General features: G+C 51.5%; 1 protein-coding gene across 1 annotated transcript in view; it reads right to left on the bottom strand.

The window, feature by feature from the left end:
* Positions 1 to 27366, bottom strand: part of TMEM184C (transmembrane protein 184C) — a 241245-nt gene that overhangs the window by 117169 nt on the left and 96710 nt on the right. The window contains exon 7 of the mRNA XM_086962270.1: positions 3092 to 3204. Within this exon, the coding sequence (XP_086818396.1) occupies positions 3092 to 3204 (113 nt within the window). The remainder of the gene's footprint in view (positions 1 to 3091; positions 3205 to 27366) is intronic.

Genomic DNA, 27366 nt, shown 5'->3' with positions numbered 1-27366 from the left:
AACACCTCTTAGAGCATTAAGCAAGCCAAAGGAGCGCAGTAACAAACTGAACCCGGGATCATGAGTTCCCAGCCGTATGACATTACAGAGTTGAACCACCAGCTCAATACCACAGTCAGAGGACCAGACACAGCAACCTGTGGAACACGGCCACAGCAGGCCAACAGGCAGCTCAAAGCAAAACGCATCCAAGGAATGCCAATAAAAGGGTATTCACCTTTGACAGGAAAAAGAAGACGTAATGCTCACTGCCCATGGCAAACACAGAGCGCATCCAAAGGATGCAAAATGAAAAAGTACCACCACAGAAGACAGGTCTAAGAGGACCTAAGTGGGAGGACGAAAGCCGCTGACTCGGCATGAGCATCAAAGAGCAAAACGCCATCAAAGGGTAAGTCAACCAGTCGCTCCCGGATATTTTCTGGGAAGACGCTATCTCGCAACCAAGCGTGACCCCTCAAGGCAACAGAACTCGCCATGCCTCAGCCCTGCAGTATCTACGGCTGAACAGATTGTGAATTCGGAAAGGTCGCGGCCATCCCGGATGAGATAAAGGAGATCAACACGAGCACCTTCAGAGGTGGCAGTATGCAAAGACTCTGCAGAGTCCCACAGAGCAGAGGTAGCCCGAGCCAAAACACACACTGTATTTAAGGACAGTAGGGCAGCACTAGTGGATGCAAAGACGTTCCTACCCCATGATTCTAGCCACCTGGACTCCAGAGAGGGAGGAAGTGTTAGAGGGGGCAGAGAACGAAAGGCAGCCTGCAACACGAACCCCTGCGCATCAGGGTGCACAAAAAGACAGACCGGATCATGTGGAGCTGGACGGTGGCGGTGCAAAACTGAATGAGCTACTGGGTCACCTGAAGCAAGTCGGACCCAGTTACCCAAGAGGGCATCATAAAGGAAAGTCTCAGAAGGCAAAAGCGGCTCCATATTTCCAGACCCACGGAGGAGTACCTCAAGCAAGGGGTCCGCAGACAAAAGGGTAGAAGGGGGTTGCATATTGAAAATGTGGGTAGCCAAAGAGACCAATTTAAAAAATGCTGCATTAGCCTCGGAAGCCCTCTGTGGAGGGGAAAACAGCTCATCAGTGGGGAGGGGTGTAAGCTGACCCAATGCCCCACGGAAGGAAGCCCCATGGAAGAATGAGGATCCTGACGGGGCTCCTGGGGAGGCGTACAGCGTCCCGGATCTGGGAGCTCCTGAGGAGGCTACACATATTCCAAGGGGGGCACAGGTAACACTAGCTCCGGTGACGTCGGGGGGAGGGCTGCGCCAAACTCTCTCCAGAGGCCTCTATAGAAGAGTCCAGAACTCAGCGTCGACACGGCCCCGAAACAATGCGTTTCGGCGGCGATTGCGCCTCCTCAGCAGCATCCGGCATCGAGTTGGTACCGTCCGGCGCCAAAACTATGACAAGCTCCCCCTCTGAAGGAGAGGGTGCCAGGGCTGGCGAGGCAATCTTCTGGCGCCGCCTCGGCCTTATACAGAACAGGCTCCGATTCCAGAGAAAGGAGTGGAGGCGGAGCCTAGGAGGTGTAGCCTTCGGCGCCGGGACGGCGCCGACCCCGGCTCCAGACAGGCAGCTGCCTGCCCGGAAAGCTGAGGTGTGCTCAAGTCAAGGGTATAAGCACGGCAACCACCTGCGGCGCCACAGGGAGCCCCGTGGGGCTATGCGGCGTGGTAGAGGCACTGCGGGTCGAAGAGGGGGACCCAACGGGGCCTCGCCCTAACGAGGCCACATCTCCGACGTTCCTGGGAGGCAAGGGCTCAATTGGCGCTGGGGGCGAACCCGCTGGCGAGTCAGTCGGAGACTCCACAAGAAGCAGAGTGCCAGAGGATGCCCCAGGAACAGGAGAGGACCCAAGGGAGGCCTGCAAAGCCATAGCATAGGCCTCCATTTGGGCCCGAGTTGTCCCCACACCCGGAAAAGGTGGATAGTAGGGGGGCACACGTCCGGAAAGTTGTGCCCCTGACAACAGAAGAAGGTGAGGCCGAAGACCTAGGCGACAAGCGCCTTGACTTACCAAGTAGAGAACGATGGCCCCAGACCCCAGAGGGCGATCGACGGCGGAACCGAACAGTAGAGGGACCTGCAGTCGACGAAGAGGTCGGAGTGTGAGATGACTCTGACCAGGACAGCCTTGCCGAGAGAAGCTTCATACAGCGCTCCTGCCGAGACTTTGGTTTCAGACGTTGGCAGGCTTCACAGTCCGGGGAGTCATGGTGCTCGCCCAGACACCACATACAAATAAGATGCGGGTCCTTCGCGGACTTTTGCAGCGAACAGAAATGACAAGATTTAAAGCCCGAAGGCATTGTACACTGTTACAGACGGGAAAACAGGCCAGAGGAGCTCACTCCGGATCCGCGTTGCACGCGGAAAAGAAGGAAACGGACGTCAGGGCGCCGGGAGGGACTTATATGACCTCGCGGACGTCACCTATGTGGACGACATCAGGGCGGGGTTGTGTGGCGTTGTCCCCCGGCGTGCAGAGGTGCTGCTGCAAAAAAATTCCGCAACCAGTCTCACGCATGGGGATATTCTAAGTTAAGGAATCTGCGGCTAGATGTCTCTATCAGATGCATATGACATTTTATTTTTAACTGTATGTACCTGAACTTTTGGGCCTGCAGTCACTGTCGTCATTTTATGTCATGGGGTAAGGACTTGAAACTAGTTACCACACATTCATTGGAAAAATGCAGTGCTCTTCACTGAGGCAAGCGATCACGGTCTGCACCAATGAGTTGTTTAAATATTTTTTATCTGAATAAAGCAGAGGTTGTCCCTTCCGTCCTAGAACTATTTATAAAGCAGATGTGCACATTGTGAACTAGCCAAATGACTTTATTAACACAGAGGGTAGTCAATGAAATGCTGTATACTGTGGTGGGTGGGAGCAAAATGTGGCTGACAGTGTAAAAGACTAATGGATAAAAACAACTGACGAAATGCCTATACATACTTGTATATTATATAAATATATATATATTTTGAAAAACATTGGTCAGGTAGAACAGCTAAAGCTGTCTAAAAGGCCATACCTAAAAAGACTTGTATTGGAAAGATAAATATACTCACCAGAATGACACAAAGACAACCAGCTTCACACAAAGGAACTTGCCAACAGGCTGGATTGGATTCAGTTCCTCCTTTAATACTTTATAAAACAGCACAAGGCAGTACATGGCAAACTATACCCAGGGAAAATGCAAAGAAAAAATGTTAAAAAGCATTCAGTCCTGAAATGTAATAACTTTAGTACACCACAAATGCTTGAACTAGATTGAAAGTCATACATTCGAATGCAATTAAAACTTCAATCCAATAAGACATTTAATTTAATAAAGGTATTTTAGAAAACACGGGAAATGGCATTGCATATTTATCAGGAGATCATGTCATAAAGAAACTGATTAGCCACATCTTGCAGGTCAAAGTCAGTAGGGAGACAATGTCTAACTTGCAGATGTGTACACACCTGTACAAACTAACATGTCTAGCGTGATGGTGTATTTGATGATTTTTTTAAATCTAGAACAATTTTCAACTGAACATTTGTATTCAAGAAATGTGTCTAAAACTACTAATGGAGTTTGGTGATGGCACATTTCCAAAATATTATATTTATTAAAACATGATTAAATGGTTCATTTGAAAATGCTGCATGCCAGACTATGTTTATCACACCCTTCTCTAAACTCCTTACCCTCAGTCCTACAAAAAGCACTTTATTAATTCTGCACAGTCCCCTTATACATCCAAAGCTCCACATCGGGAGTCAATATATGGCAAACTCTGCGTCAACAGTCATTAGATCACAGATAAGTTGTACTACATTTGCAACAGGAATCACTATATCACTAGGGACATTGTGCATAGTCAGTTTTTTGCCACTCAAACATAAGGACTGTTTCCATACCATCTTCTTTTTACTAGTTAACATTGGCACACTCACCACTAATTTAGACTTTAAACTACAAATAAAGTATAGCAAAGCTGATACTCACTGTTAGAAATGGGGGTCTCTAGTTGGCAGTGGCTGGCCACAGTCCAAGTAGAGACCCTTCTTCCTAAGTCAGAGTAAGGGGGCTAAACCTTTGATAACCCCTGCTCAACCCTGTGGTAACGTAGCACGAGCAGTTAGGCTTATCTCAGAGGCAGTGTGTAAAGCATTTATGATCATACACAGTAACACAGTGAAGGACACTACAAAGGGACACCACACAAGTAGTTATAAAAAATAAGTATCTTTATATATATATAGACTTAACACAAGGCCAATAACGGTAAAAAGCCACAATACTGAAAAAGGGGGTTACTCTTGAAAGGATGGAAAAAGAGTTCAAAGTGTTCAAATACGGGTTCAGTTCAAAGCAGGGGTCTCTGCGACCCTTTTACTCACAAAGTACCTGAATTTCGTAGCAAAACAAACAAAAGTTCGCAAAGGAGCTGTACGATGATATTCCCCACACTAGGCCGGGGATGCGTTGAATTCTGGCCGCAAGGGAGGATGATGCGCCGGGCTGCTGGTGCGTGCCGGACAAAGCGACAGGTTTCCTCACGCTAGGCCAGCAATGCGTTGAATCATTGCCGCGAGGGAGGATGATGTGCTGATCCTGTTGTGTGTGCTAGCTCGTTGCGATGAAAGAAAATGGCGCTCCGCGAAGAAGCGATGATCCAGGTGCGATGCGAGGAAAATGGCGGACGCACGGCGTCCGCGCTGCGATGATCCAGGGTCAGCGAGCCTTCGAAAAGCCCGAAAAAGTGCGATGCGATGATCTCTGAGGTTAGCGAGCCCTTTGGGGCCCGCAAGCGTGCGATGCGATGATCTTTGGTTTGCGAGTGCTCTGCGGCAGCGGCGTGTGGATTTTTCTTACGCTCTTCAGCTGCAGCGGCTCGCAAACGGCGTCAGCGATGATTTTCATCTCTCTTTTCTCTGTAGTAGAACTAGAGGCTCTGGAACTCACAGGGGCCTCACCGGCAGAAAGAAATCCTCGCTGGGAGGAATCAGGAGGCTGGTGGGGGAGTCAGATGTGCCTGTGACTCCAGCAGGAGGCTAGCTCTCTTCTAGCCCTTGGGTGATTGCTTTAGCAAAAATAAAAATCTCTCAAAAGTCCTTTTCCCTATTCTTCTAAGTCCAAGGGGAATTACTGCAGGCCAATCCCAGAAACAGCACACAAGCACAGGGACAGTTCTCTCCTGAAGATTCCTTCAGTAACACGGACAGAGGTTCCTCTTGACATCCAGGAGCAATACAAATTGTAGGGGTTTGGGCACAGATATTTATACCCCAAAAGTCTTTGTTCTCAGAAGTCTCAAGTCACTGAACCCAGCCAGAACCAGTTCTGCTCAGGCCAGGAGCACTTTGTTTACCAGGGTGCAGTCTTCCTTTCAGAAACAAGGGGTCTGCCATCAGACGCATAGTAGGAGGTGGAGCCAGCATTCACCTTGCCAGGCACAACCCTATTCAGGACAAGGAGCTACCCCTCCCCACTACTCAATGCAGATCTCTCTATTCAACCCAGGTCTGACTCAGCCTGCCTTGCCCCTCTAAACCCTCTAAATTGCACTCCACCTCTGTTCCCGGGGAAGTAACCTCCTACTGATGAAGGCTACAGGTTGGTCCCAGCCCTCCTCATTGATCTGTGACAGAACAGTCCCCACCCCATGCTCTGAAGTGTCTGTCTGGACAAGAAATTCCTTAGCAAAATTGGGCGCCTGGAGGACGGGTGCTGTACACATGGCAGTCTTGAGGGCATCAAAAGCTTTCTGACAGGTGTCAGTCCAATTCACAATCTTAGGCTGCTTCTTGGAAGTCAGCTCAGTCAAGGGGGCAACAATGTTGCAATACCCCTTGACAAACCTCCTGTAATAACCGGTGAGACCTAGGAAGGCTCTCACCTGGGTCTGGGTCCTGGGGGGCTCCCATGCCAGGATGGTTTCAATCTTAGGCTGTAGGGGTGCCACCTGGCCACTCCCAACCTGGTGTCCCAAATACACCACAGAACCCTGCCCAATCTGGCACTTACTGGCCTTGATTGTGAGGCCTGCTCTGCGCAGCGCCATCAACACTTCCCAAAGGTGGCGCGGGTGGTCTTCCCAGGAGGAACTAAATACTGCAATGTCATCCAGGTAGGCAGCACTGAAATCCTCCAGCCCAGCCATCACCTGGTTGACCAAACTCTGAAAGATGGCAGGGGCATTCTTCATTCCAAAGGGCATCACATGAAACTGGTAGTGCCCATCTGCGGTGGAGAATGCTGAACTCTCCGTGGCCCCATCAGTTAAGGCGATCTGCCAGTACCCAGACGTCAGATAAAACGTGCTGAGGTATCGGGTAGCCCCCAACCGATCTATGAGCTCATCAGCTCTGGGGATGGGGTGCGCAACGGTCTACGTGACCGAATTGAGAACTCGGTAGTCCAATCAGAATCTGAATTCAGGGGTAGCACCAGGCGCAGCAGCTTTTGGCACCAAGACCACGGGGCTGGACCATGGGCTGCTAGAGGACTCAATCACCCCTAAGGCAAACATTTTTGAGACCTCCTCCTTAATGTAGGCCCTGACCCGGACAGTCACTCGGTAAGCCTTGTGCTTGACAGGAGGACTGTCTCCGGTGTCCACATCATGGACACACCACTCAGTGACACCTGGCACCAGGGAAAACAAATCAGGAAATTGCACCAATAGCTGGTGACAATCCCTCTGCTGCTCAGGGATCAGTGTGGTGGAGAGGACCACATCCTCCATCCTTCTCTCCTGCACACCCGAGGTCAGGAAGAGGCTCACTCTCCTCCTCCATTCCAGCATCTTTGGCAAGATGCATGCCCACTTCAGTCCTCGCAAAATGGGGCATCAGGCGGTTCACATGCAGGACAAGGGGTTCCTGGAGACTGAAAGTCCACCAAGTAGGTAATTGGACTTTTGCGCTCCACCACCTCAAAGGGACCGGTCCACTTATCTTGGAGCGCACCAGGCTCCACTGGGGCAGTACCCAAACCTTCTGACCAGGTTGAAACTCGACCAGAGTGGTGTTCTGGTCATGCCAGCGTTTCATTTCCTCCTGGCTCGCTTCCAGATTTGCCTCATAAATTTTTCTGAAACGCCGAGTCTGATTCCTGAAGGCCAAGATGTAGTTGAACACATCTTGGGGCGGTTTCCTGGGAGATTGCTCCCAGCCTTCCTTGACCAGACTCAGAGGCCCTCTTATCAGATGGCCATAGAGCAGTTCAAAGGGACTGAACCCTAAGGACTTCTGTGGCACCTCACGGTAGGCAAACAACAAGCATGGGAAGAGGACGTCCCACTTACGCCTCAGGGGCTCCTCTAGGCCCATAATCATGCCCTTCAAGGTCTGGTTGAATCTTTCAACCAGACCATTTCCTTGGGGGTGGTAAGGAGTGGTGAACTTATAAGTTACCCCACACTCCTTCCACAGGGACTTCATGTACTGGGAGATGAAGTTGGTCCCCCTGTCAGACACCACCTCTCGGGGGAACCCCACACAGGAGAAGTTCCCCATCAGTGCACGCCCCACCACGGGGGCTGTCACCGTCCTGAGTGGGATGGCTTCAGGGTACCGGGTGGCATGGTCCACCAGGACCAGGATAAACCTGTTGGCCATGGCTTTTCCGGGATCCAGAGGCCCCACAATGTCAGTACCCCATTCGAGCGAGTAGGCATTAACAACTGGAAAGGGCTGGAGTGGGGCCTTGATCTTCCCACATGCCTGGCAAGTCTCACATGTCCTGCAATGAGTGTCTGAACTCTGGCGCATCTGGGGCCAATAAAAGTGGGTGACCAGCCTCTCAAAGGTCTTGGTCTGCCCCAGATGTCCTGCCAATGGAATGTCATGAGCCAACCCCAGTAGGAAGGCTCTGAAGCATGTGGGCACCACCAGCACACGGGCTGCCCCCAGCTCAGCAGCCTTAGGCTCGCTGTACAGGAGACCGTTCTCCCAATAAATCAGATGTGAACCAGACTGGTCACCTGCTGCCTGGGCTGCGGCCTGTCACCGCAGACCCTCAAGAGAAGGGCAAACTCTTTGCTGCTCACAAAACTCCTCCCAGGTGGGCCACCCTTCCTGCTGCCAATGGGTCAGCTCAGGCAGGTCTCCCAGGTGGGTACTCTGTTCCCCGGTAGGCTCCAGGGCATCCCCCTAGGGGTCTGCTCCCTCCTGGGCCACAGGAACCAAGGGGGCCGGCTTTCAGGGCACCCTGCCCTTTCTCTCTGAGGCAGGGACCTGGGCCATACTTTCAGGCTCCAAATCCTTCTCAACACCCTCCTTAGTCCCATGCACTCCACACCACTGGATTCGAGCAAGCCGGGCTGAAGACGGCTGGAATGCCAGAAACCGGTCCTCGGAAGCTTGTTTCCGGTCCAGGGAAGGCATGGCTTGGCAGTTCGGATTGTACTGTTCCCATGAGGCACAGGGTCAGACTGATTTGCATATGGCCATGTCTAAACTGTGGTGGTGTGGAGTGCAAAACACAATGGATTTAGGCCCAGATCTCTGTACTGGGGTGAATGTATGACATTGTTCTGCATTCTGTCCATCAACTGTGGTTTTTGCATTTGTCACCCTGAGTGGAATGGGTATGCTCAGACGTGAGTCCCATGCACTCCACACCACTGGATTCAAGCAAGCCGGGCTGAAGACGGCTGGAATGCCAGAAAACGGTCCTCGGAAGCTTGTTTCCGGTCCAGGGAAGGCATGGCTTGGCAGTTCGGGCTGGGCTGTTCCCATGAGGCACAGGGTCAGACTGATTTGTATATGGCCATGTCTAAACTGGGGTGGTGTGGAGTGCAAAAAACAATGGATTTAGGCCCAGATCTCTGTACTAGGGTGAATGTATGACATTGTTCTGCATTCTGACCATCAACTGTGTTTTTTGCATGGACCTGGTGGTGGCACATGCCCACTCCTGCAGACACAACATTTGCAAATGAGCTCTTCTCTCCACCGTAGCCCACGGGGAGCTCTCCAAATCATTGCCCAACAGACAGTCTACAGGCATGGTGGGCCTGACAGCTACCTGAAGAGTTCCTGAGACCCCCCCCCCCCCACTCAAAGGGAACCTGATACATTGGCTCTCTGAGTTGTCTGCTGACACTACAGGGTAGAATGCATGAGGGACAACCTGCTCTTTGGACACCAACCGGGAGCGGACAGCAGTTACACTGGCTCCTGTGTCCCTTAGAGCCTCCACTCTATGGCCATTGATGGTCACCCACTGTCTGTACTTCTTAGTGTTCTCAGGCAGAGAGGGCTTAGGGACCATCTCAAAGTCTCCTAATGAAACAAGGGTTAACTCCACGGGATCCCACCCTTCTGGGGCGTTCATCTCTTTCTCTCCCAGGGCTACACTAGCAAGCTGGCGGGGTGGCACCCGGGGTGGTGTGGGGTGGTCCTTCATGAGACACTGGGGCTCAAAATACCGGTGGCCCACTTGACCACACTTAAAACAAGTAGGGGGTCCCCTCTGAACAGGCCTACCTGTCGGGGGCCCTGACCTCTGTTCCTGGGGAGGCTGGGAAACCACTGCTTGGTTCCCTTGGGGATTACTTTGGGGCCCTCTTGGAACTTCCCTTGGTTTACCCCTGTCCCCCCCACTTCTCTGCTGGGGACCCTGCCCACCTCTGGAGAAATCTCCCACTGGACCCTTGCGAACCCTGGTGCTCACCCAGCGGTCCGCCTTCTCAGCAAGCTTCCTAGGGTTAGTTAGCTTGCAATCAATCAGGTGATGGTGTAGCTCAGGAAAACAGTTACTAGATAAATGCTCCCAGGCAATTAAATCATACAGTTACTCAAAAGTTTCTACTTTGCTACTTTTTACCCAGCGCTCCATTGCTCTGCAAAAAAAAGACACATATTCAACCCATGTGGTGCCCTCTAACTTCTTGCAGGTCCTAAACCTCTGCCTATACATTTCAGGGGTTAAACTATAGCGGGTCATCAAAGTCTCCTTCATGTGAGCATAAACCATTCTACTTTCTTGGGGTAGGTCCAACAAGGTATCCCTCCCCTCACTAACAAAGCGTCCCCACAACCCCGCTCCCCAATCCTTCTCAGGGACCCGGTGGGACACCATAGCTAACTCATATGCTGCAAACCATTGTCCAATATCTTCACTTTTGTGGAAATCCTTAATAACCTCTTTGGGGATGTACACTCTACTCTCATTATGTACTGCCGGTATGCTGCCACCAGAGGGGGAGATCTCTACACTCTTGGCCTTGATCTCTAACTCCCTCAATACTCTCTCATGTTCAAACTTCATCTTCATCATCTCAAATTCTAGCTTCTTGTTCTCTAGGTCCCTCTGACCTTCCATCTTGAGCCTAGCCATCTCCATATTATGCCTCCTATCTCTCTCCCTGTCCTCCATCTCCTTCGGAGACAGACCCCTTGAGGACACACTTGTGCCCGGGCTAGACAGTGCTTTTTCACCAATCAAATCGACCACTTCCACCTGCTGCTCTCCCACATTCTCTCCCTCCTCCCCAGGCCCTCCCACATTGTAAGGAGCCTCCCTGGCTTCTAGCCAGGCCTTCAGTACTTTGTAAAATTCCTCTCTCTTAGTGAGGCCATACCAATTCACAAGCATATTTACATAGGGAGCATTTGCGCTGTGGCACTGAATTGCAGTGGCACAGCGCCCAGAGCATCTAATACCAGCAAAAACAGAGGAAACAACAGCAAAAATGGAAGGGAGACTCACACCAATGGTGCCAGGTCTAACACTCACAATAAAATATCAACCAAGGTGGAAAATGACTGACCAGAAGCTCACTGACTGAGCTCTCTGATGCCAGCAAGCTAAAGAAAACTGAATGCTGTGTTATAGTTTAAGTTACAGGAAGAAGATCTCCAGTCTATTACCACGTGTTGCTGCTTTATCAATATCTGAAAACTGAATTACAGTTTATGTTCGACCTACTCAGACGCCCTGCCCCATAAAATCCTCACCACTACAGGAGGGAGTAGGTGTAGAGCTTTTTTTAAATTAACTTTATTTGTAGGTTTTACTAACACACAAAACAGGTGTACTATCCAATGTCAGCATTCATTGATAGTATAGATTTTGGCACATTGGTTGCCATACCAACAATTACACTGAGCATGAGCAATCACATAGTAGTTCCCCCACGCATGAAAAACATCTAATCCCTCTACCCTTCTGAGCTTGTACTATCTCCGCCCCAAATGTACTTTGTGGGTTCCCGGAGGCTCCTCGACCAGCAAGTCATGGCAGCGTTCCCTCCATGCCCATAAATCCTCCTCTAGCTTTTCATATCTGCATCACACTTTCACATGCACCACCTTCGCTAGTGTCGACTCGTGCACACCTCTCAGCCACGCTGTGATCTCAGGAGCCTGTACTCCAATCCAGACAATCGCTATTCTATGCTGAGCTAGCACTAGGATGAGTTACAGAAGCTTGTATGCTATCTTGCTTAGTTTTTTAAGTTTAAGTATGAGCCCCAGCAGACAGGGTTGCCGTCAATTTCACACGACCACTAACGCTTCTCCTTACACTCTCTACCACCCCTGTCCAGACGAGCCGCTCTTCAGGGCACTCCCAGGCCAGATGCAGGAAAATGGCCCTTTTCATGTGGCACCTACAACACGAGTTGGTTCTCTGCAGAGCCATGCAATGTAATCTCTCTGGGGTCATAAATGTACGGTGCTCATAATTATGAAGGAGCAGCCTAAAGAGTGCACTGCAAGAGGTAGTGCGTGTGAGCGTGCCCACTGTCCTCCAGTATCCGACCTCCAGGGGCTCCTCCAGATCTGCGTTCCATGCAGCCAACGCCCTTTTGGCGGCTCCAACGCATCTGACCTCATGGACATATACAACAGGAAAATGAGGCATCTACTAGTTCTGCATGTAAGCATTACATCGAAGGTTAGGGTGTGTTTCGGGTTCGAGGGGTATGTGGGCCATATCTCTTTAAATACGTTGGACAGTCTGGCATATTGCAAGTATTGACCCTGCCCCAACCCAAAGTCTCCGCACACCTGTTCGTAAGTGATAAAGCTCGCGCCTTGATACAGGTCCGCAAGCATATCGCATCCCCCCTCCTGCCATGCCCGATATGACATGCTGGACATCACCCTCCTAACCGTGGTGAGGTCCTGCACAGAAAGCTCCTGGTGAAACGGAGAACGCTCTAAGATTCGCTGCACAGAGGTCTGCCAAATGCACGCAGTCTGCCTCACCACGTATGGGACTGCTTCAGATATTGCCGCTACCTCCAGCAACAATGCCGGCATGCTAACAGCTGGTGTCCTATCGCATAGCAACCCCTTCTCCCAATTGTCCCCTTGGTCTAGCCAACGAGCAGCGTGCTGAAGCTGTGTGGTAAAATAATAAAGATCAAGTCTCGATTCCTCAAGACCGCCTTCTTCTTATGTGCCGGTCAGTGTGGCAAGCGCTACTCTGATTATGCGTCCTGCCCAGTAAAGTTCTATTAGTATGGAGTCCAGCATTCTGAATATCCACCTGGGTATGGAACATAACACGTTTTGTAACAATGATAGATAGCAGGGCAGCATCACCATTTTGGCCACCGCCAGTCTGCCCATTAAGGATAGAGGGAGGCTCTCTGAGCGCTTTAGAGCGTCAATCGTCTTGTAGACGTTGAGTTGCAGTAGTGGTGCATCCTCTATTGCCACTTGTATACCCAGGTTCATGAAGTGCTCCGTCTCCCATTGCAGACCCAGCTGTGGGAGATCGGCCCGGGGAAGGCTGGCCCACCGAGCCAACGAAAAGAGCAATGATGTGTGCGCATTTAGCGGCAACCTTGAACACCCGCAAACTCCTTCAATACCTGAAGGAGCTTCGGGATGGCATCCTGAGGCGAGGAGACGTAAAACAAAGCATTGTCTGCATACAGAGATATAATGAGTGGAATTCCACCCGTGCTAATGCTCCAGAGCCCCCATTTCCTGCGCGCCCGGATCGCCAGCAGCTTAATTGCCAGGGTGAATATTAGCGGCGATAGTGGACAGCCTTGTCGCGTACCGACTCAAGCCACCACCCTTACGAACTGCTGTGTCTCGGACCCTGGCACTTGGTGCCTTATACAGTATCTACACCCAGCGGCGGAACCAACGACCAAAGGCGGCAACCCTGAGCACCTCTAGTAGGTACCACAGTCCACCGAATCTAATGCTTTTTCTAAGTCTATGGACACCAGAGCTAGCTCCTCGCTGCTGTGTCGCATTTCGTGCAGAAGGTGCATCAGCCTTCTGATGTTCATACCCGTGCTGCGAGTTGACTTGAATCCGCACTGGTCCTCTGGAACTAGGTGTGCTATGTGCGGGTCAGTCTGGCTGCCAAGACCTTGCAGAGTATTTTGATACCTGAATTTATCATGGTGAGGGGCCGATACGCCGCGGGATCTCTGTCGTTTCCCCCAGGTTTAAGCAGCATAACTATCTCGCCCTCTTGCAAGGTCGCGGGCAGCAGCCCAGTCTCAAAGGCCTCCTCAAACACGATGCCAGCGGGTTTGAATGCGCCTGTAAAAAGGCCACTGGAAAACCATCAGCCCATGGGGCCTTGGTACCCAGCATAGCTCGCAGTGCCTCTAGGATATCATCAACAGTGATTTTAGCATCCAATTCTGTCACACCCATGGGCAAAAGTCCAGACACTGTCACCCCTGGGTTTGCAGTGTAAACCCGCTTTAAATGCCATTGGAAAACCTCCAGTATTCCTGCTCTGGTGTGGACTATATTCCCTCCCGCAGCCATCACAGTGGTTGTCAGTGGGGTCGTCTGTTCCCTGCGCAGGATCCAAGCCAGGAGACGCCCTGATTTGTCCCCCTCGGAAAGCTGCCTCTCGCTTGTCTAGTCTGTCCCAGATATCCGCTATATCACCCGTATCCAAGTCCATCGGATCCCTCGTCTGGATCGCAGCTAGGGCTTTCTCTTCCCTATCAAGTTCCCCAGTAGCTGTCTTCTCACTCCACACACCAGACCCAAAACGGCCCATGCCACCTCCTTGAGGGCCTCCAACTAGGTTGCCCTCCCAGCTGGTCCCTCCCAGTTCCCAGCCAAGTAATCAGTTACCACCTTTGAAAGGGCGGCCCTCCCCACCGAATCTTCAAGTATATCCAGCAAAAATCTCCATCCCCTCAGACCCAGCATTGGAGTCCCCCACCTCACTAAGCAACGCCCCGGGACATGGTCAGACAGGAAATGTGCCAAGTGGGTTATTTCTGCGTCAGAAAAAGTTGGAGTACTCAAGACCAGAACTCGGTCTAGCCTACTGTGCGTTCTGTGAGTAAGTGAATGACCCGGGAAAAGTGTGTGGGTGGGGTGGACCTCCCGCCAGACGTCCCGAACACCCAACTCATGCATGACGTCTCAGAACTTTTTTGTCATTCTTGGTTTAGTTCCAAATTTTGGGGGATGCCTATCCAGCTCAGAATCAAGGACGAAATTGAAATCTACCAACCATATGAACGGGGCGTCTAATTCGTTAGCCAATAGTTCCCGGATGACTTGGAAAACATGGGATCATCAGTGTTCGAAGCGTATGTGTTCAGGAGGATGTATGACATTACAACGCATGCTTTTACATCGCATGCTTTTACATCGCAACTTTTACAACGCATGCCTTTACAACGCATAGTGTTGAGGGGTGCTGGATAGTGAATAGTTTAATTTACTATTCCAACTCCAGTCCCCGTGGATAGTAGGGAAGGTGTTGGATAGTAAATTAAATATATTCCCTATCCTAGAGCGCCCCACCAGCGCAATGCGTTGTAATGGTTTGCGTTGTAAAAGTTTCGATGTAAAAGCACTGCGTGGTGAAAGTTGCGTTGTAAAGGATGTTTCCCGTTCAGGATAGTAATCTCTCTGCCGTGTAGCGTGCCTCACAGAAGGACATACCGGCCGTTTATATCAGACTCGCAGTTGGGGTGAACGGTATGCCCGGAGCCACCCAAATCATTGTACCCTGGCATTTGTAGAGCAGGAGGAATGATGTGTTTGGCCTCGCCACTATTTGGCTACCTTGGCAGCACCATTGTCATCCAGGTGTGTTTCCTGGAGGCACGCTATGGATATGTGGTGATGTTTTAGAAAGGTTAACACCCTATGCCTCTTCGTTTAAGTGCCCAGGCCGGAACATTCCAGGTTAGGAATCTAAACTCTGTCTCCATGACAGAATAATCTCGTGCCGCGCCTAATGCTAGTCCCTGCCTACCCATAGCTGACCTCTTAAGGTGTACACCTTCAATACGAAGTGGGACAAGGGAACCTCCAGAAATTAAACCCCACCCCCCATCCACGGGCATACAAGCAACAGTGCATTTGTTAATGTCTACCCCTAACACGTGCCAGGACGCACACGTTACCCTAGGTTGCCCAACTGGGGCCATCACTCTCATCCACCACAGGACAGGCTGATCAGACCTACCTGACTAGACATGCCAAGGTCTGATGACCTAGTCATAGATTTGTGCCCTAGTGCCAAGATCAACTAGACCCAAGGGTGGAACCCCCTATGCACCAGCCACTGGAATTCCCTTTCAGCAGTCCAACGTACCCGCTGAGCCAGACAATTCTGACCCAACCCTCAACTTTCGGCTAAGCATTTAGTCCATACATCCAGATCCACCACCACCCCTGCGCTGGTCTCCTGGCCCTTACTCCTCTGCCGCATCTGTTTCCTGTTCAAGCAGGGTTTCTGGGACCACGTCAGCTGTCTGTTCCAGCAACTGTGTCTACTCTCCATCATTCAAAGTCGCTGGTTCCCTCTCCATGCCCAAGCTCGGTGGTACATCAGTGCTCATTAGGATGGTGCCGTTGTCCCCAACTGTAACTCTTTGGTCTGGGTCTGGGTCAGGGTCTGCGTCTGCGTCTGGGGTCTGCACTCCACTCACCTTGCACCGGACTCTCTGTGATTGTCCGGTGCCCTATCGCTGCCTCCAGTCCAGCTGCTTCCGCGGGGAGCGCATACCCACGGACCCCCAACCATTCCTATCCCTCCTCAGGAGTTTCAAAGAAGTGCACCTTCCCCTGAGCTTAGCGTGATATAGTAGCATGTATTGAAGGTGCATGTCCCTTAACTTCCGCTCGACTCCAAGAAATGACTTCATCTGCTCCTGCACTTGTTTAGTGCAATCAGGATATATGGATATTTTGTTATTTTCATAACATATTTCCTGTTGTTCTCTACCTGCCCACAGGATGCACTCCCTGTCCCTGTAATCCAGTATTTTTGCAATGAATGCGATCAGAAGAGTTTCCGGCAGCGGCGGGAGTACCAAGTCCCTGTGCGCCCTTTCTATAGCAAAGAAGTTCCATAGACCCATTGGATGAGTTTTGATCCACTGCTGAAGGAGCTGCTCTGTTGATCTCCCCTCAGCCCTCTCGGGAAAGCACAGCACACAAATGTTGCTGCGTCTGGCCCGGCCCTCTGCATCTTCCACCCAGCGCTCCAGGGCCTTTGTTGTGGAGGATATTTGAGCCACTTGCCTCATCAAGGTTACCACTGTGCCCTTAAGTTCTGAAATGTCTTCCTCTGCTACCTTTTTGGCTACTTTACGGAGGTCCGCCCGCAGGAGATTGACATCTATGGATACTGTCTCTATATGATTCTCCAGTGCCTTCCACAAACCCTGAATTGGCTCAGCCCGTGAGAGTTCGGCGCCACTCTTCCCGTTATCTTCATCTCCCCCTGTTGTTTGTCGCGTGATGCGTTGAGGGGGATGGTGTAGCGTAGTGTATTGGGTGATGATGTTCGGACCCCCCCGTGCGGGCACCTCTGTCTTTGCCCATGTTGCCTTCTGGGTTGGGGCTCCTGGAGCCCACCAGGGTACTGTGTCCTCATTCCTGATCACTGGGACTTGCTGCGCTGTATTCCGCCTGGCTCCAGCCCAGCGCCTCCGCCGCTCCGGTTATCCGCGGGTGGGGAGCGCTGGCTACAGTCCCCCCTCCGCCTTATTGATGCTGGGGGGAGCAAGCACGCTGTCTGAAGATTGGAGGCTACCCTCCTAAGGCTGGGACAGATGCAGTTGCGCAAGGTCTGGCCCAATGCCCAAGTCACCGGTATGTCAATCAATCAGGCGTTTATTAAGCGCGACTACTCACCCGTAACGGTTTCAAGGCGGTGGGGGCTTGCAGGCTCCAGTCCATCACGGAGGGGTCTGTCGAAGAGCCAGGTTTTGAGGTTTCTTACGAAGATGGGAAGCGATGCTGTCTGTCTGAGGTGCAGTACAAGGGCATTCCAGGTTTTGGCTGCGAGGAAGGACAAGGATCGGCCTCCCAATCTCGTTTTTCTGGTGCGTAGGACCACGGCGTAGGACAACTGGGTTGATCGTGGGGTCCTTTGGGGTGCGTGGAATTTGAGTCGGCTGTTCAGGTATGCTGGTCCGGTGTTGTGGAGGGCCTTGTGTGCGTGGGTGAGCATCTTGAAGGGGACTCTTTCCTCGATGGAGAGCCAGTGCAGTGTGCGCAGGTGCTGGTAGATGTGGCAGTGTTTTGGCAGGTTGAGGACCAGTCTTGCGGCGGCGTTCTGGATGTTCTGTAGCTTGCGGTGAGGTTTTTTCTTATTTCGGCGCAGTGAGTTGCCATATCTAGTCTGCTAGTGACCAGGGCGTGAGTGACGGTCTTTTTGTGTTTAATGGGTATCCATTTGAAGGTCTTAAGTAGGAGGCGGAGGGTGTGGAAGCAGGAGGACGAGACTGAGTTGATCTGGCGGTCCATTTTGAGCGTGGAGTCCAGGATGATTCTCAGGTTGTGTGCGTGGTCCGTGGGGGTGGGCGGGTTTTCGAGGGCGGGGGCCACCAGGTGTCATTTCAGGCGTTGGGGTTTGGGCCCATGATGAGTTCTTCCGACTTCTTGGTGTTTAGTTGTAGGCAGCTGTTTTTCATCCATTTGGCGACGGCTTCCATGCCTTCTCGAAAGTTGTGTCTGGCGGTGTCGGGTTTGTTGGTTCGGGAGAGGATGAGTTGGGTGTTGTCTGCGTATGACACAATGTTGAGTCCACATGTTTTGACGATGGGGCGAGCGGCGCCATGTAGAAGTTGAAGAGCGTCCAGCTGAGGGAGGACCCTGAGGGACTCCGCAGGTGGTTGATGAAGGGTTCGAGACGAAAGGGGGGAGTCTGACCCGCTGCATTCGGCCAGAGAGGAAGGAGCTGATCCAGTCGAGGGCCTTGTCCTAGATCCCTGCATTGTGAAGTCTGCGTATTAGGGTGTGGTGGGAGTGCAAATGCTACTTACCAGCATGCATCTGTTCTTGGCATGTAGGGCTGCTGACATTCATATCTGTGCATAGATCGCCGCCTAGTGTTGGGTCCGGATGATTGCACATTGTTGTCCTGGAAGAGTCTTCGAAGTATCACGAGATAGGTGGCTCCTCCCCTGGACTACAGTGCGCATGGGCATCGCCTCCATCCCCAGATTATTTTTAGCCATTGGCAGAGATGGAGTGAAGTATGTGAGTGATGACCATGCTATGAGCATATACATATATACATATGAATGAAATACTGCAGCTGCTACAGGCGCCGGGGAGGAGGGTGGGCGATATGAATGTCAGCAGCCCTACATGCCAAGAACAGATGCATACTGGTAAGTAGCATTTGCAGTTCGAGGCATGTGGGCTGCTGAATTCATATCTGTGCATAGAATACATAGCAGTCCCTCCATTAGCGGCGGCCGCCCGTGCCAGCTGCAGCAGTCTGAAAAAGTGTTTTGAGAACAGCCTGACCAACAGCTGCCTGCTGTTTGGAATGCACGTCTACACAGAAGTGTTTAGTGAAAGTATGTGTGGTAGACCATGTGGCTGCTCTACAGATATCTTCTAAGGGAATGTAACCTAGGAAAGCCATAGAGACCCCCAGCTTCCTGGTGGAGTGGGCCCTTGGTGGGATAGTGAGAGTGCGCTTAGCTTTAGCGTAACAGATCTGAATGCATTTCACTATCCACCTAGCGATCCCAGCTTTGGAGATAGCGTTTCCCTTGTGATGTGTGGCAAAAGCAACAAAAAGCTGCTTGGTTTTGCGAAAATCTTTTGTCCTGTCTACATAGTACATCAAGGCTCTCTTAACATCAAGGGTGTGGAGCATCCGCTCCGCCAGCGTTTCTGGGTTTTGGAAAAACACCGGCAACTCAATTGTCTGGTTTATGTGGAATTGAGATACTACCTTGGGTAGGAATTTAGGGTTAGTGCGGAGCACCACCCTGTTAGCATGTACTTGGAAGAAAGGTTCTTGGATGGTGAGCGCCTGCAGCTCGCTAACCCTCCGTAGCGATGTAATTGCTACTATGAACGCAACCTTCCAAGTCAAAAACTGAAGCTCACAAGAGTGCAGTGGCTCGAAGGGAGGACCCATCAGCCTTGTAAGAACCACATTGAGGTTCCATTCTGGAGCTGGTGGGGTCCTTGGTGGAATGACTCTTTTGAGTCCTTCCAGAAAGGCCTTGATAGCAGGGACCTTAAAGAGTGACAGGTGTTGCCTATTCTGGAGGTATGCTGCCATAGCAGACAGGTGAATGCGGATGGAAGAGTACGCCAGATTGCATTGATACAGATGGAACAGGTAACAAATGATGTTTTGAATGGAAGCATCCAGCGGGTCAATATCGTGGTTAACACAGTAGATGACAAACCTCTTCCATTTAGCCGCATAACAAGCTCTCGTAGTGGGCTTCCTTGCTTCCCGAATGATGTCCATGCAATCGGGAGGAAGATTGAGGTAGCCAAACTCTAGGACTTCAGGAGCCAGATCGCCAGGTTGAGCTGTTGCGGATCTGGGTGCTGAATGTCGCCATGGCTCTGCGTCAGAAGGCTGGGAGTGAGATGAAGCCTTTGATGCGGTACCACGGACAGTTCTAGAAACGTGGTGTACCATGGTTGGCGAGCCCACGTCGGAGCAACCAGGATGAGAGTCATCGAGTGCTGCCGGAGCTTGCGTGCCACCAGCGGTATCAGAGGTGCTGGGGGAAAAGCGTACGCAAATCTGCCTGACCAGTTCATCCACATCGCATTGCCCTGTGATTGCGGGTGTGGGAATCTGGCGGCGAAGCTTTGGCATTTTGCGTTCTCCTTTGTGGCGAACAGGTCTATCTCTGGATGACCCCACCTTTGGAAGTACGGTCGGAGTACTGATGGATGTATCTCCCACTCGTGCATTTGATGACTGTGCCTGCTGAGCAGGTCCGCCATCTGGTTGTCTTTGCCCGGGAGATGCTCCGCCATGAGGAAGATGTTCCTCTGAATGGCCCACTTCCACATGCTCTGAGCCAGATGAGACAGCTGCGGAGAGTGTGTGCCTCCCTGCTTCTGAATGTAGTACATGGCCGTCATGTTGTCCGTCCGGATCAACACGACTTTGTTGCACAGATGTACTTTGAACGCCTTTAAGGCCATTAAGATTGCCATCAGTTCCAACACATTGATGTGCATCTTCCTTTGCTGTAGTGTCCAGAGTCCCTGCACTGTGTACTGGAGTACATGCGCTCCCAATCCCTGGAGAGAGGTGTCCGTTGTCAGGATAATCTGTGGCACAGGCTCTTGGAATGGTCGGCCCTTGCAAAGGTTTTGTGGATTCCACCAATGCAGAGAGTTGTATGCCCGACCGCTCACCAACACTAGGTCTGTCAGTTGCCCATGAGCCTGAGTCCACTGACGTGCTAGGCACTCCTGAAGCGGACGCATATGTAGTCTCGCGTGCGGGACAATGGAGATGCAGGAGGCCATCATGCCTATCAACTGCATGAACACCTTCGCTGGAAGCGAGTGCTGAGGTCTGAATCGTTGGATCAGCGTCTGGATACTGGCGATTCTCACTGAACTTGGCTGCGCAGTGGCCGCCAGAGTGTTGATTGTCGCGCCCAGATACTGTCGCACGTGGGCGGGCTGGAGATGGGACTTTGGGTAGTTCAGAGAGAATCCCAGATCGTGCAGGAGATGAATGGTGCGTGACACGTGGTCGACGCACTGCTGTTCTGTCTTTGCTTGAATGAGCCAGTCGTCCAAGTAGGGGTAGACGTGGACGTTCTGGCGACGGAGATGCGCCGCCACAGTCGCTAGGCACTTTGTAAACACCCTCGGCGCCGTGGTGACCCCGAACGGCAGAACCCTGAACTGGTAATGCTGGTCCAGAATCGTGAATCTGAGATACTTCCTGTGGGAAGGATGCAGGGGGATATGAAAATAGGCATCTTTCAGATCCAGCGTAGCCAGGAAGTCCCCTTGCTGAAGCAGGGGAAGCACTTGCTGTAACGTGAGCATATGGAAGTGCTCCGAGAGGATGTACCAGTTTAGGGGCCTGAGGTCCAGGATGGGCCTGAGGGATCCGTCCTTTTTGGGGATCAGAAAATACAGGGAGTAAACCCCTGCTCCCCGCTCTTGCAATGGAACGAGCTCTATCGCCCCTTTTTGCAGCATGACTAGAACTTCTTGCTGCAACAAGGTCAAGTGCTCGCCGGACATAGGACGGCTCCTTGGGGGTATGTTTGGTGGAATGGAAGTAAGTTCCAGACAGTACCCGTACTGGATAAGAGACTTGACCCACCTGTCCGTGGTGATGGATTTCCACGCTGGCAGGAACTGCTGGAGTCTCCCCCCGACCGGTGTTGTATGGTCGGGGGGCAGTGACAAGGCGTCACTGCTTGTTGGCGGAGGCGGACCTGGAGCTGTTGTTTCCACGTCCCCTGCCCTTGACGTTATTGCCTCTGTAACCACCTCTACCCTTGTTGTTGTACGAGGTTTGGGCGTTACTTTTGTAATACTGGGTGGACTGCGATGCCTGACCCCTTGAGGTGCCTCTGGAGGTGGAGCGGCGAAAGGAACCACCCCGAAACTGCTGACTTTGTAGGGCCCCCATAGACTTGGCAGTTTCCGTATCTTTTTTCATTTTTTCCAGTGTCGCATCCACCTCAGGGCCAAACAGGTGGTCAGGATTAACTGTTTGATTCAGTATTGTAGTTTGGATGTCGGGTTTGAACCCTGAAATTCTAAGCCAGGCATGCCGTCTAAGCAACACACTGGTATTGATCGCCCTGGAGGCTGTTTCTGCCACATCCAGTGCACATTTTATGGATGCATTTGTAATGAGCTTTCCTTCCTGAATCAGCATTTCTCCTGCCTCCTTGTACTGGTCAGGTAAGTGTTGCAGTATTGCCTCTAAGGTGTCATAATGAGCCCTATCATAGCGTGCAAGTAGGGCTTGTGTGTTAGATATTCTCCAGATATTAGCTGCCTGTGCAGCAAACCGTTTGCCTGAGGCCTCAAAGATCTTGGACTCTTTGTCTGGGGGAGGAGCGTCACCAGTAGTTTGTGAGTTCGCCCTCTTCCGAGCGTTGGAAACAACCAATGAATCCAATGGCAAGTGTCCCTTGATATATGTTGGATCCGAGGGCGCTGCCTTATATTTCCGAGGGTTGACCACACGCGCCCGGGTGGGCTCCTTGAAGACCTCTGTTGCATGTTTAAGCACCCCTTTAAGCATCGGCAGCGTTTTGACTGACTTTTCAGCTACTGAGAAAGTGTCAAAGAAGAAGTCCACATCCACGGGGTCCGAGTGCAGCTCGACGTCGTGGTTAGCCGCAGCTCTCTCGATCAGAGCGTTAAAGGCCGCCGAGTCCTCCGTCGGGGACGTTTTGGCCGCAAAAAGTTGCGCGTCTTGGCCCGACTGCGGGTCCTCTGGGTCGCCTCCGGCGGACCAAGGTTCGTGCTCCTCCTCCGGATCCGAGTACGCCGGATAGTTGTACTCGGCGTCTTCCTCGTCCACATCGCCTGCGGCGGAATGCGTCGGCGAGTGTCCTAGGGCTTGTGGGGACACAGGTTCCACCAGAGCCGAAGAGTCCGCAGAGTCCCTTTTGTTTTTGAGAGGGATCTTAAAATGTTCCAACGCCGGCTCCGTAGTGATTTTCCTCTTAAGGAGAGACAGTTTCCCGGTGTTGGCGTCGATGGTTACCTCACGACGTTCCTCTTCAGCAAGCGGCTGGAGCCGAAGCTTCGACACCACCAAGGCAGCTTTCGGTGTCAATACCTCCTTCGAGGTTCCGCCCTGTTTCGGCGCGAAGGCCTTCGGCGCCGACTTGGGTGGTAGGGTAAAACGGATAGGCGTTTGCTCCTTCGCAGGCTTAGGCGTGAGCTTAGGCGTTACAGTGTCCTGAGCGGGAACCACACTGTCCTTCCGTATCCGCTGCAGGGATTCCGCTACCTTCTTCGTCAAGGCCGGAGAGGGCTTGACCGGCTCGAGCGACCTCTCGGCATCGAGAGCCTGATCGCCTGCAGGCACTTTCTTCGAGGCCGACGCCCCATGCCTATGCGCGTCGTCGCCCTGATGCTTCTTCGGATCCGTCTTCGGGTCCACGACCCCTTTCGGAGCCGACGCAGCCGCGTCGGACGACTTCGCCTTCGGCGCCGACCCCGAGTGTTTCGGGTCGGCCATCTTGGCGTGGCTCTTCAAGTCGGCCATCTTGAATTTCTTGGAAGTTGACGCCTCCAGAACCTTCTGCACCAGCGTAACTTTCACTTTCGGTTTCGCATCCGAGGGTGCGTGGCCAGACGGCTTCACTTTCGTTTTCTTCAACGTTAGTGGCTTCTCATAAATGTCCGTGACCGGGCCCGGAGGCGGGGACGTAGGACTCATAAGTAGATCTTGGGTAAGGCCCGAAGGCGATCCCTCGACCTGGGCCGTATGAAGGGGAATAACCCCTGAGTCTGATTGGGGATGCTCCTCCTCCAATCTATCCCCCACAGTGGCAAAAGCCAGATCGCCGTCCCCTACCTCGTCGGCGACTTCGTCAAAGTTCTCCTCACCCGCGTCGTAGGTCTCCTCCTTGGACGCGGGACTAGAGTCCGAACCTTGCACATCGTCTTCGCCTTCAACAGATTCCTGGAATATGTCGTCTGGTGGGGGCGCCGCAGTAGCCGATAACTTAGCCTGGAGCCTATTGGCCCGGCGAATCTTCAGAGTCTTCTTGCACCGGAATTTCGAACACGCCATGCAGCTGTCTTCGTCGTGATCCGGTGACAAGCATGTATTGCACACAGGGTGCACGTCGAGGTGTGAATATTTGGAGTTACACACCGGGCACTTCTTAAACGGTGTTCGCTCCATAGCAGAAGTGTAGTGTAGGCCCGTCCGCGCCGAAAGCACGTGGAAGGGCAGCAAGAGATCGGAGCTGAGAGTCAGACAAGAAACCCGTACGCAACTATACCGACGCTCAGCCTAAAGACCTTTTGGTCTCGAGTAGAAGTAGAACAACTATCGGTTCCGACAGAGGGAACCGAAACACATCCGAACCCAATGGCGGAAAAAAACAATCTGGGGATGGAGGCGATGCCCATGCGCACTGTAGTCCAGGGGAGGAGCCACCTATCTCGTGATACTTCGAAGACTCTTCCAGGACAACAATGTGCAATCATCCGGACCCAACACTAGGCGGCGATCTATGCACAGATATGAATTCAGCAGCCCACATACCTCGAACACTATGCCCCCCCCCCACCCCCTTGCTGGCTCCTATATGTGTGTGTTCAGAGGAGAACTATGCTGCCAGGCGTCCTCGCTTTTCCTGTGGGGTCCGGGGTCCTTTTGTGTGGGCCAGAATCAGTTCTTGCTCCAGAGCACCCCCCGGGTACAGCCAAAATCTAAACCTGGCCAATTGCTCTTAGTCACAGGCAGATCAGCACCCCCGCCTCATCGTTAGCTCGATGGCCCTGTTCCAGGCCTTCGCAGGTCCAGCAGCTTCGGCACGCTCCACAAGTACTAAGAACCCCTCCTATGCAGTCATGCCCCACACCTTCAGCAGGCAGCAGGGCCGCACCGCTTTAACTTCTCATCGCAGTGGTGGTGCCCCGGTAAACTTCGGCTTCTCTCACGGCATCAGTGTCTGGGATGTGGCCTCTCTCGCCGTCTTGACGTCCTTGATGCTGCGATCTCTCCCACACCGTGGTCCTCCTCCGCAAGGGCCTGCCTCACAGCGCGGTGGTAAAAGCACAGGGTGGGGTGGGGGAGGGCCACGAGCCCATCCCCTGCACTCCGTAGTCAGCAAGGGCAGCCAGCCGGCAGGTGCCGATTAAGTGCACCTGTATTCTCTGGGCCCCCTCATAGTCTGTGCCCGGCTCGTGACTCGCTAGGCGATCTCGATCTTTACCACGCAGATTCGGCCAGCAGGCAGTTTGTAAGCAGCCAGGCCTCAGGTCTCTTAACATTAGTCCAGCGTGGGGCTGTGCTCTCCGCTGCTAGCAGCCCAGCACCCCCTGTCTCCACAGTGGCCCGATCGTCCCTTTCTTGGCCTCTATAGGTCCAGACGCTTTGTCACACGTAGCAGTTGCCTTCAGTCCCTCGTTCACCACACAGGTCCCACACCTCCAGCAGGCAGCAGCGGGCCCCGGCTCACCTTCTCACAGCTGCAATGTCACCCAGGGCCTTGGCCCCTCATGCTGCATGAGTGCCCGGGATGCGGCCTCTCGAGTTGTCTCTGTGTCTGAGGCGCTGCAGCCTTTATTTTACGGGGGCTTCTCCGCTGCTAGGGTCTGCTCCACCCCGACCGGTGCCTTCACCATGTCACGGGGGATCCAATACACGGGTGTTGTATATGTATTCTTACCTTGTGAGTTAGGCACAGTGTGTTTTCTATGTTTACTGTATTACGTAGCAGGATTCCATTCCGAATCTAAAACGTTATATATGTGACGTCATCCTTTCTGCCCCGTCATTCCGCCCTTTCACCCGGTCTGTTCATGACCTTTTACCCTCTTCCCGTGGCCTTTGTAATTCTTTATCTTATAATAAACCCATCTTCACCACCCTCGGTGTGTCTTATCTTATTTACACAACAAGTTGGCGACGAGGACTCCGGTTGAAGGCACACAGACGAAGAGAATATCGGAAGAGGAATAAATCTAGAAATAAAAAACGGACCCTGAGGTGAAGCATTCTGAACCGTTAATAATAGTGACGGCAAGCGGATGCGACAAAAGATTGGAAAAGTAAGTGCGTATCGTAATAAAAGCTTCTCAAGGAAGTTACCGTCAAGCGCAGTCAGGAGAGTTCAGTCAGTAACACGCAGTGAATGATGGGAGTGACGTAGGGCTAATCCTGATGATATAATTGGATTAGACCCGGCACGTCACACTCACGTCTGTGCGTGCAGCCATTTTAGGTGTGAACTGAATTCTGACAGGAATCTCCGGCGCTTCATCACAAATAAATGCGCGTTCAGACTGAAATGGTTTTAACAATAAAAACTAAATGAATAGAGCGGCATCAATTAAATAATAATAACAAGACAAATATATGCTGTTGGATCTTGGAAACATCTATATGTATTTAAAGGAGAAAATACATATTTAAACAAGAAATAACTAAATATGAGGTAATTGACTAGAAACTTAAAAGGAAGCTAGTGATTAACATTCTGAAAAAAAGAGTAAGAGATATATACAAAAATAATATGGCGCAAAGCAACAATGTATGTGTACCACCACTCTTCTTGGATGAGCCAGGAAAGCCACAAATGAAGTGGAAAAGTTGGCTGAGAGCCTTTGAAAATTATATAATTTCGATTGATGTAAAAGGATATGACGCAGAGAGGAAAAAAGTTCTGCTTTTTGGACTTCTGGGGAAAGCAGGACAGGAAATATTTGATAGTCTTCCTGAGTATGAAAGTCCACCAGGGGTGTTCATACCATTAAATGAGTACCAGGAAGCGATTAAAAGACTTGAGAAACAATTTGCAGAAGAGAGTAAGATAATGGTAGGAAGGCACAAGTTTGCATTAAGGAAACAAGAGGAAGGAGAAACTGTTGAGGAATATGTTGCAAGCTTGCGCGTATTGGCAAAAGACTGTGAATTTGAGGACATGGCAGATATATATATTAGGGACCAGATAGTATTCTATTGTTATTCAAAGAAAGTGCAAGAGTGATTACTAGCATGCAGGAATCCTACTCTACAAGAAGTAATGGATATTGCTAAGGGGATTGAGAGGTCGCTTATATCTACAAAAGAATTAGCAAGCACAAATTCTAATGCAAATGTGTTTTATTTACAGGAGAAAAAGAAAAATGATAATAGGAACTATGAAAGAAGTAAGGCTACCAAGAAACTTGAAGGTAAACATTTATGCTGTTTTAGATGTGGTTCTCAGGAACACTTGGCAAACTGTTAAACATGTCCTGCCATAAGCAGGAAATGTGGTAAATGTAAGAAATATGGGCATTACACTACTTTATGCAAAACGGAAAAAATGTTAAGTGATGTTAAAGTAAACGCTCTATGTAACTTTGATGAGGACATGTGTGCCAATATAGTTCTGTGCATAGATCTAGTTGATAGAAACATAAAAAGGACCCATAGGAACTGTGATGA

The sequence above is a fragment of the Lissotriton vulgaris genome, chromosome 3_1 (assembly GCF_964263255.1).
Source record: "Lissotriton vulgaris chromosome 3_1, aLisVul1.2, whole genome shotgun sequence".
Lineage (NCBI taxonomy): Eukaryota > Metazoa > Chordata > Amphibia > Caudata > Salamandridae > Lissotriton > Lissotriton vulgaris.
Note: the sequence above shows the minus strand (reverse complement) of the source record. Positions and strands in the feature narration are given on the sequence as shown.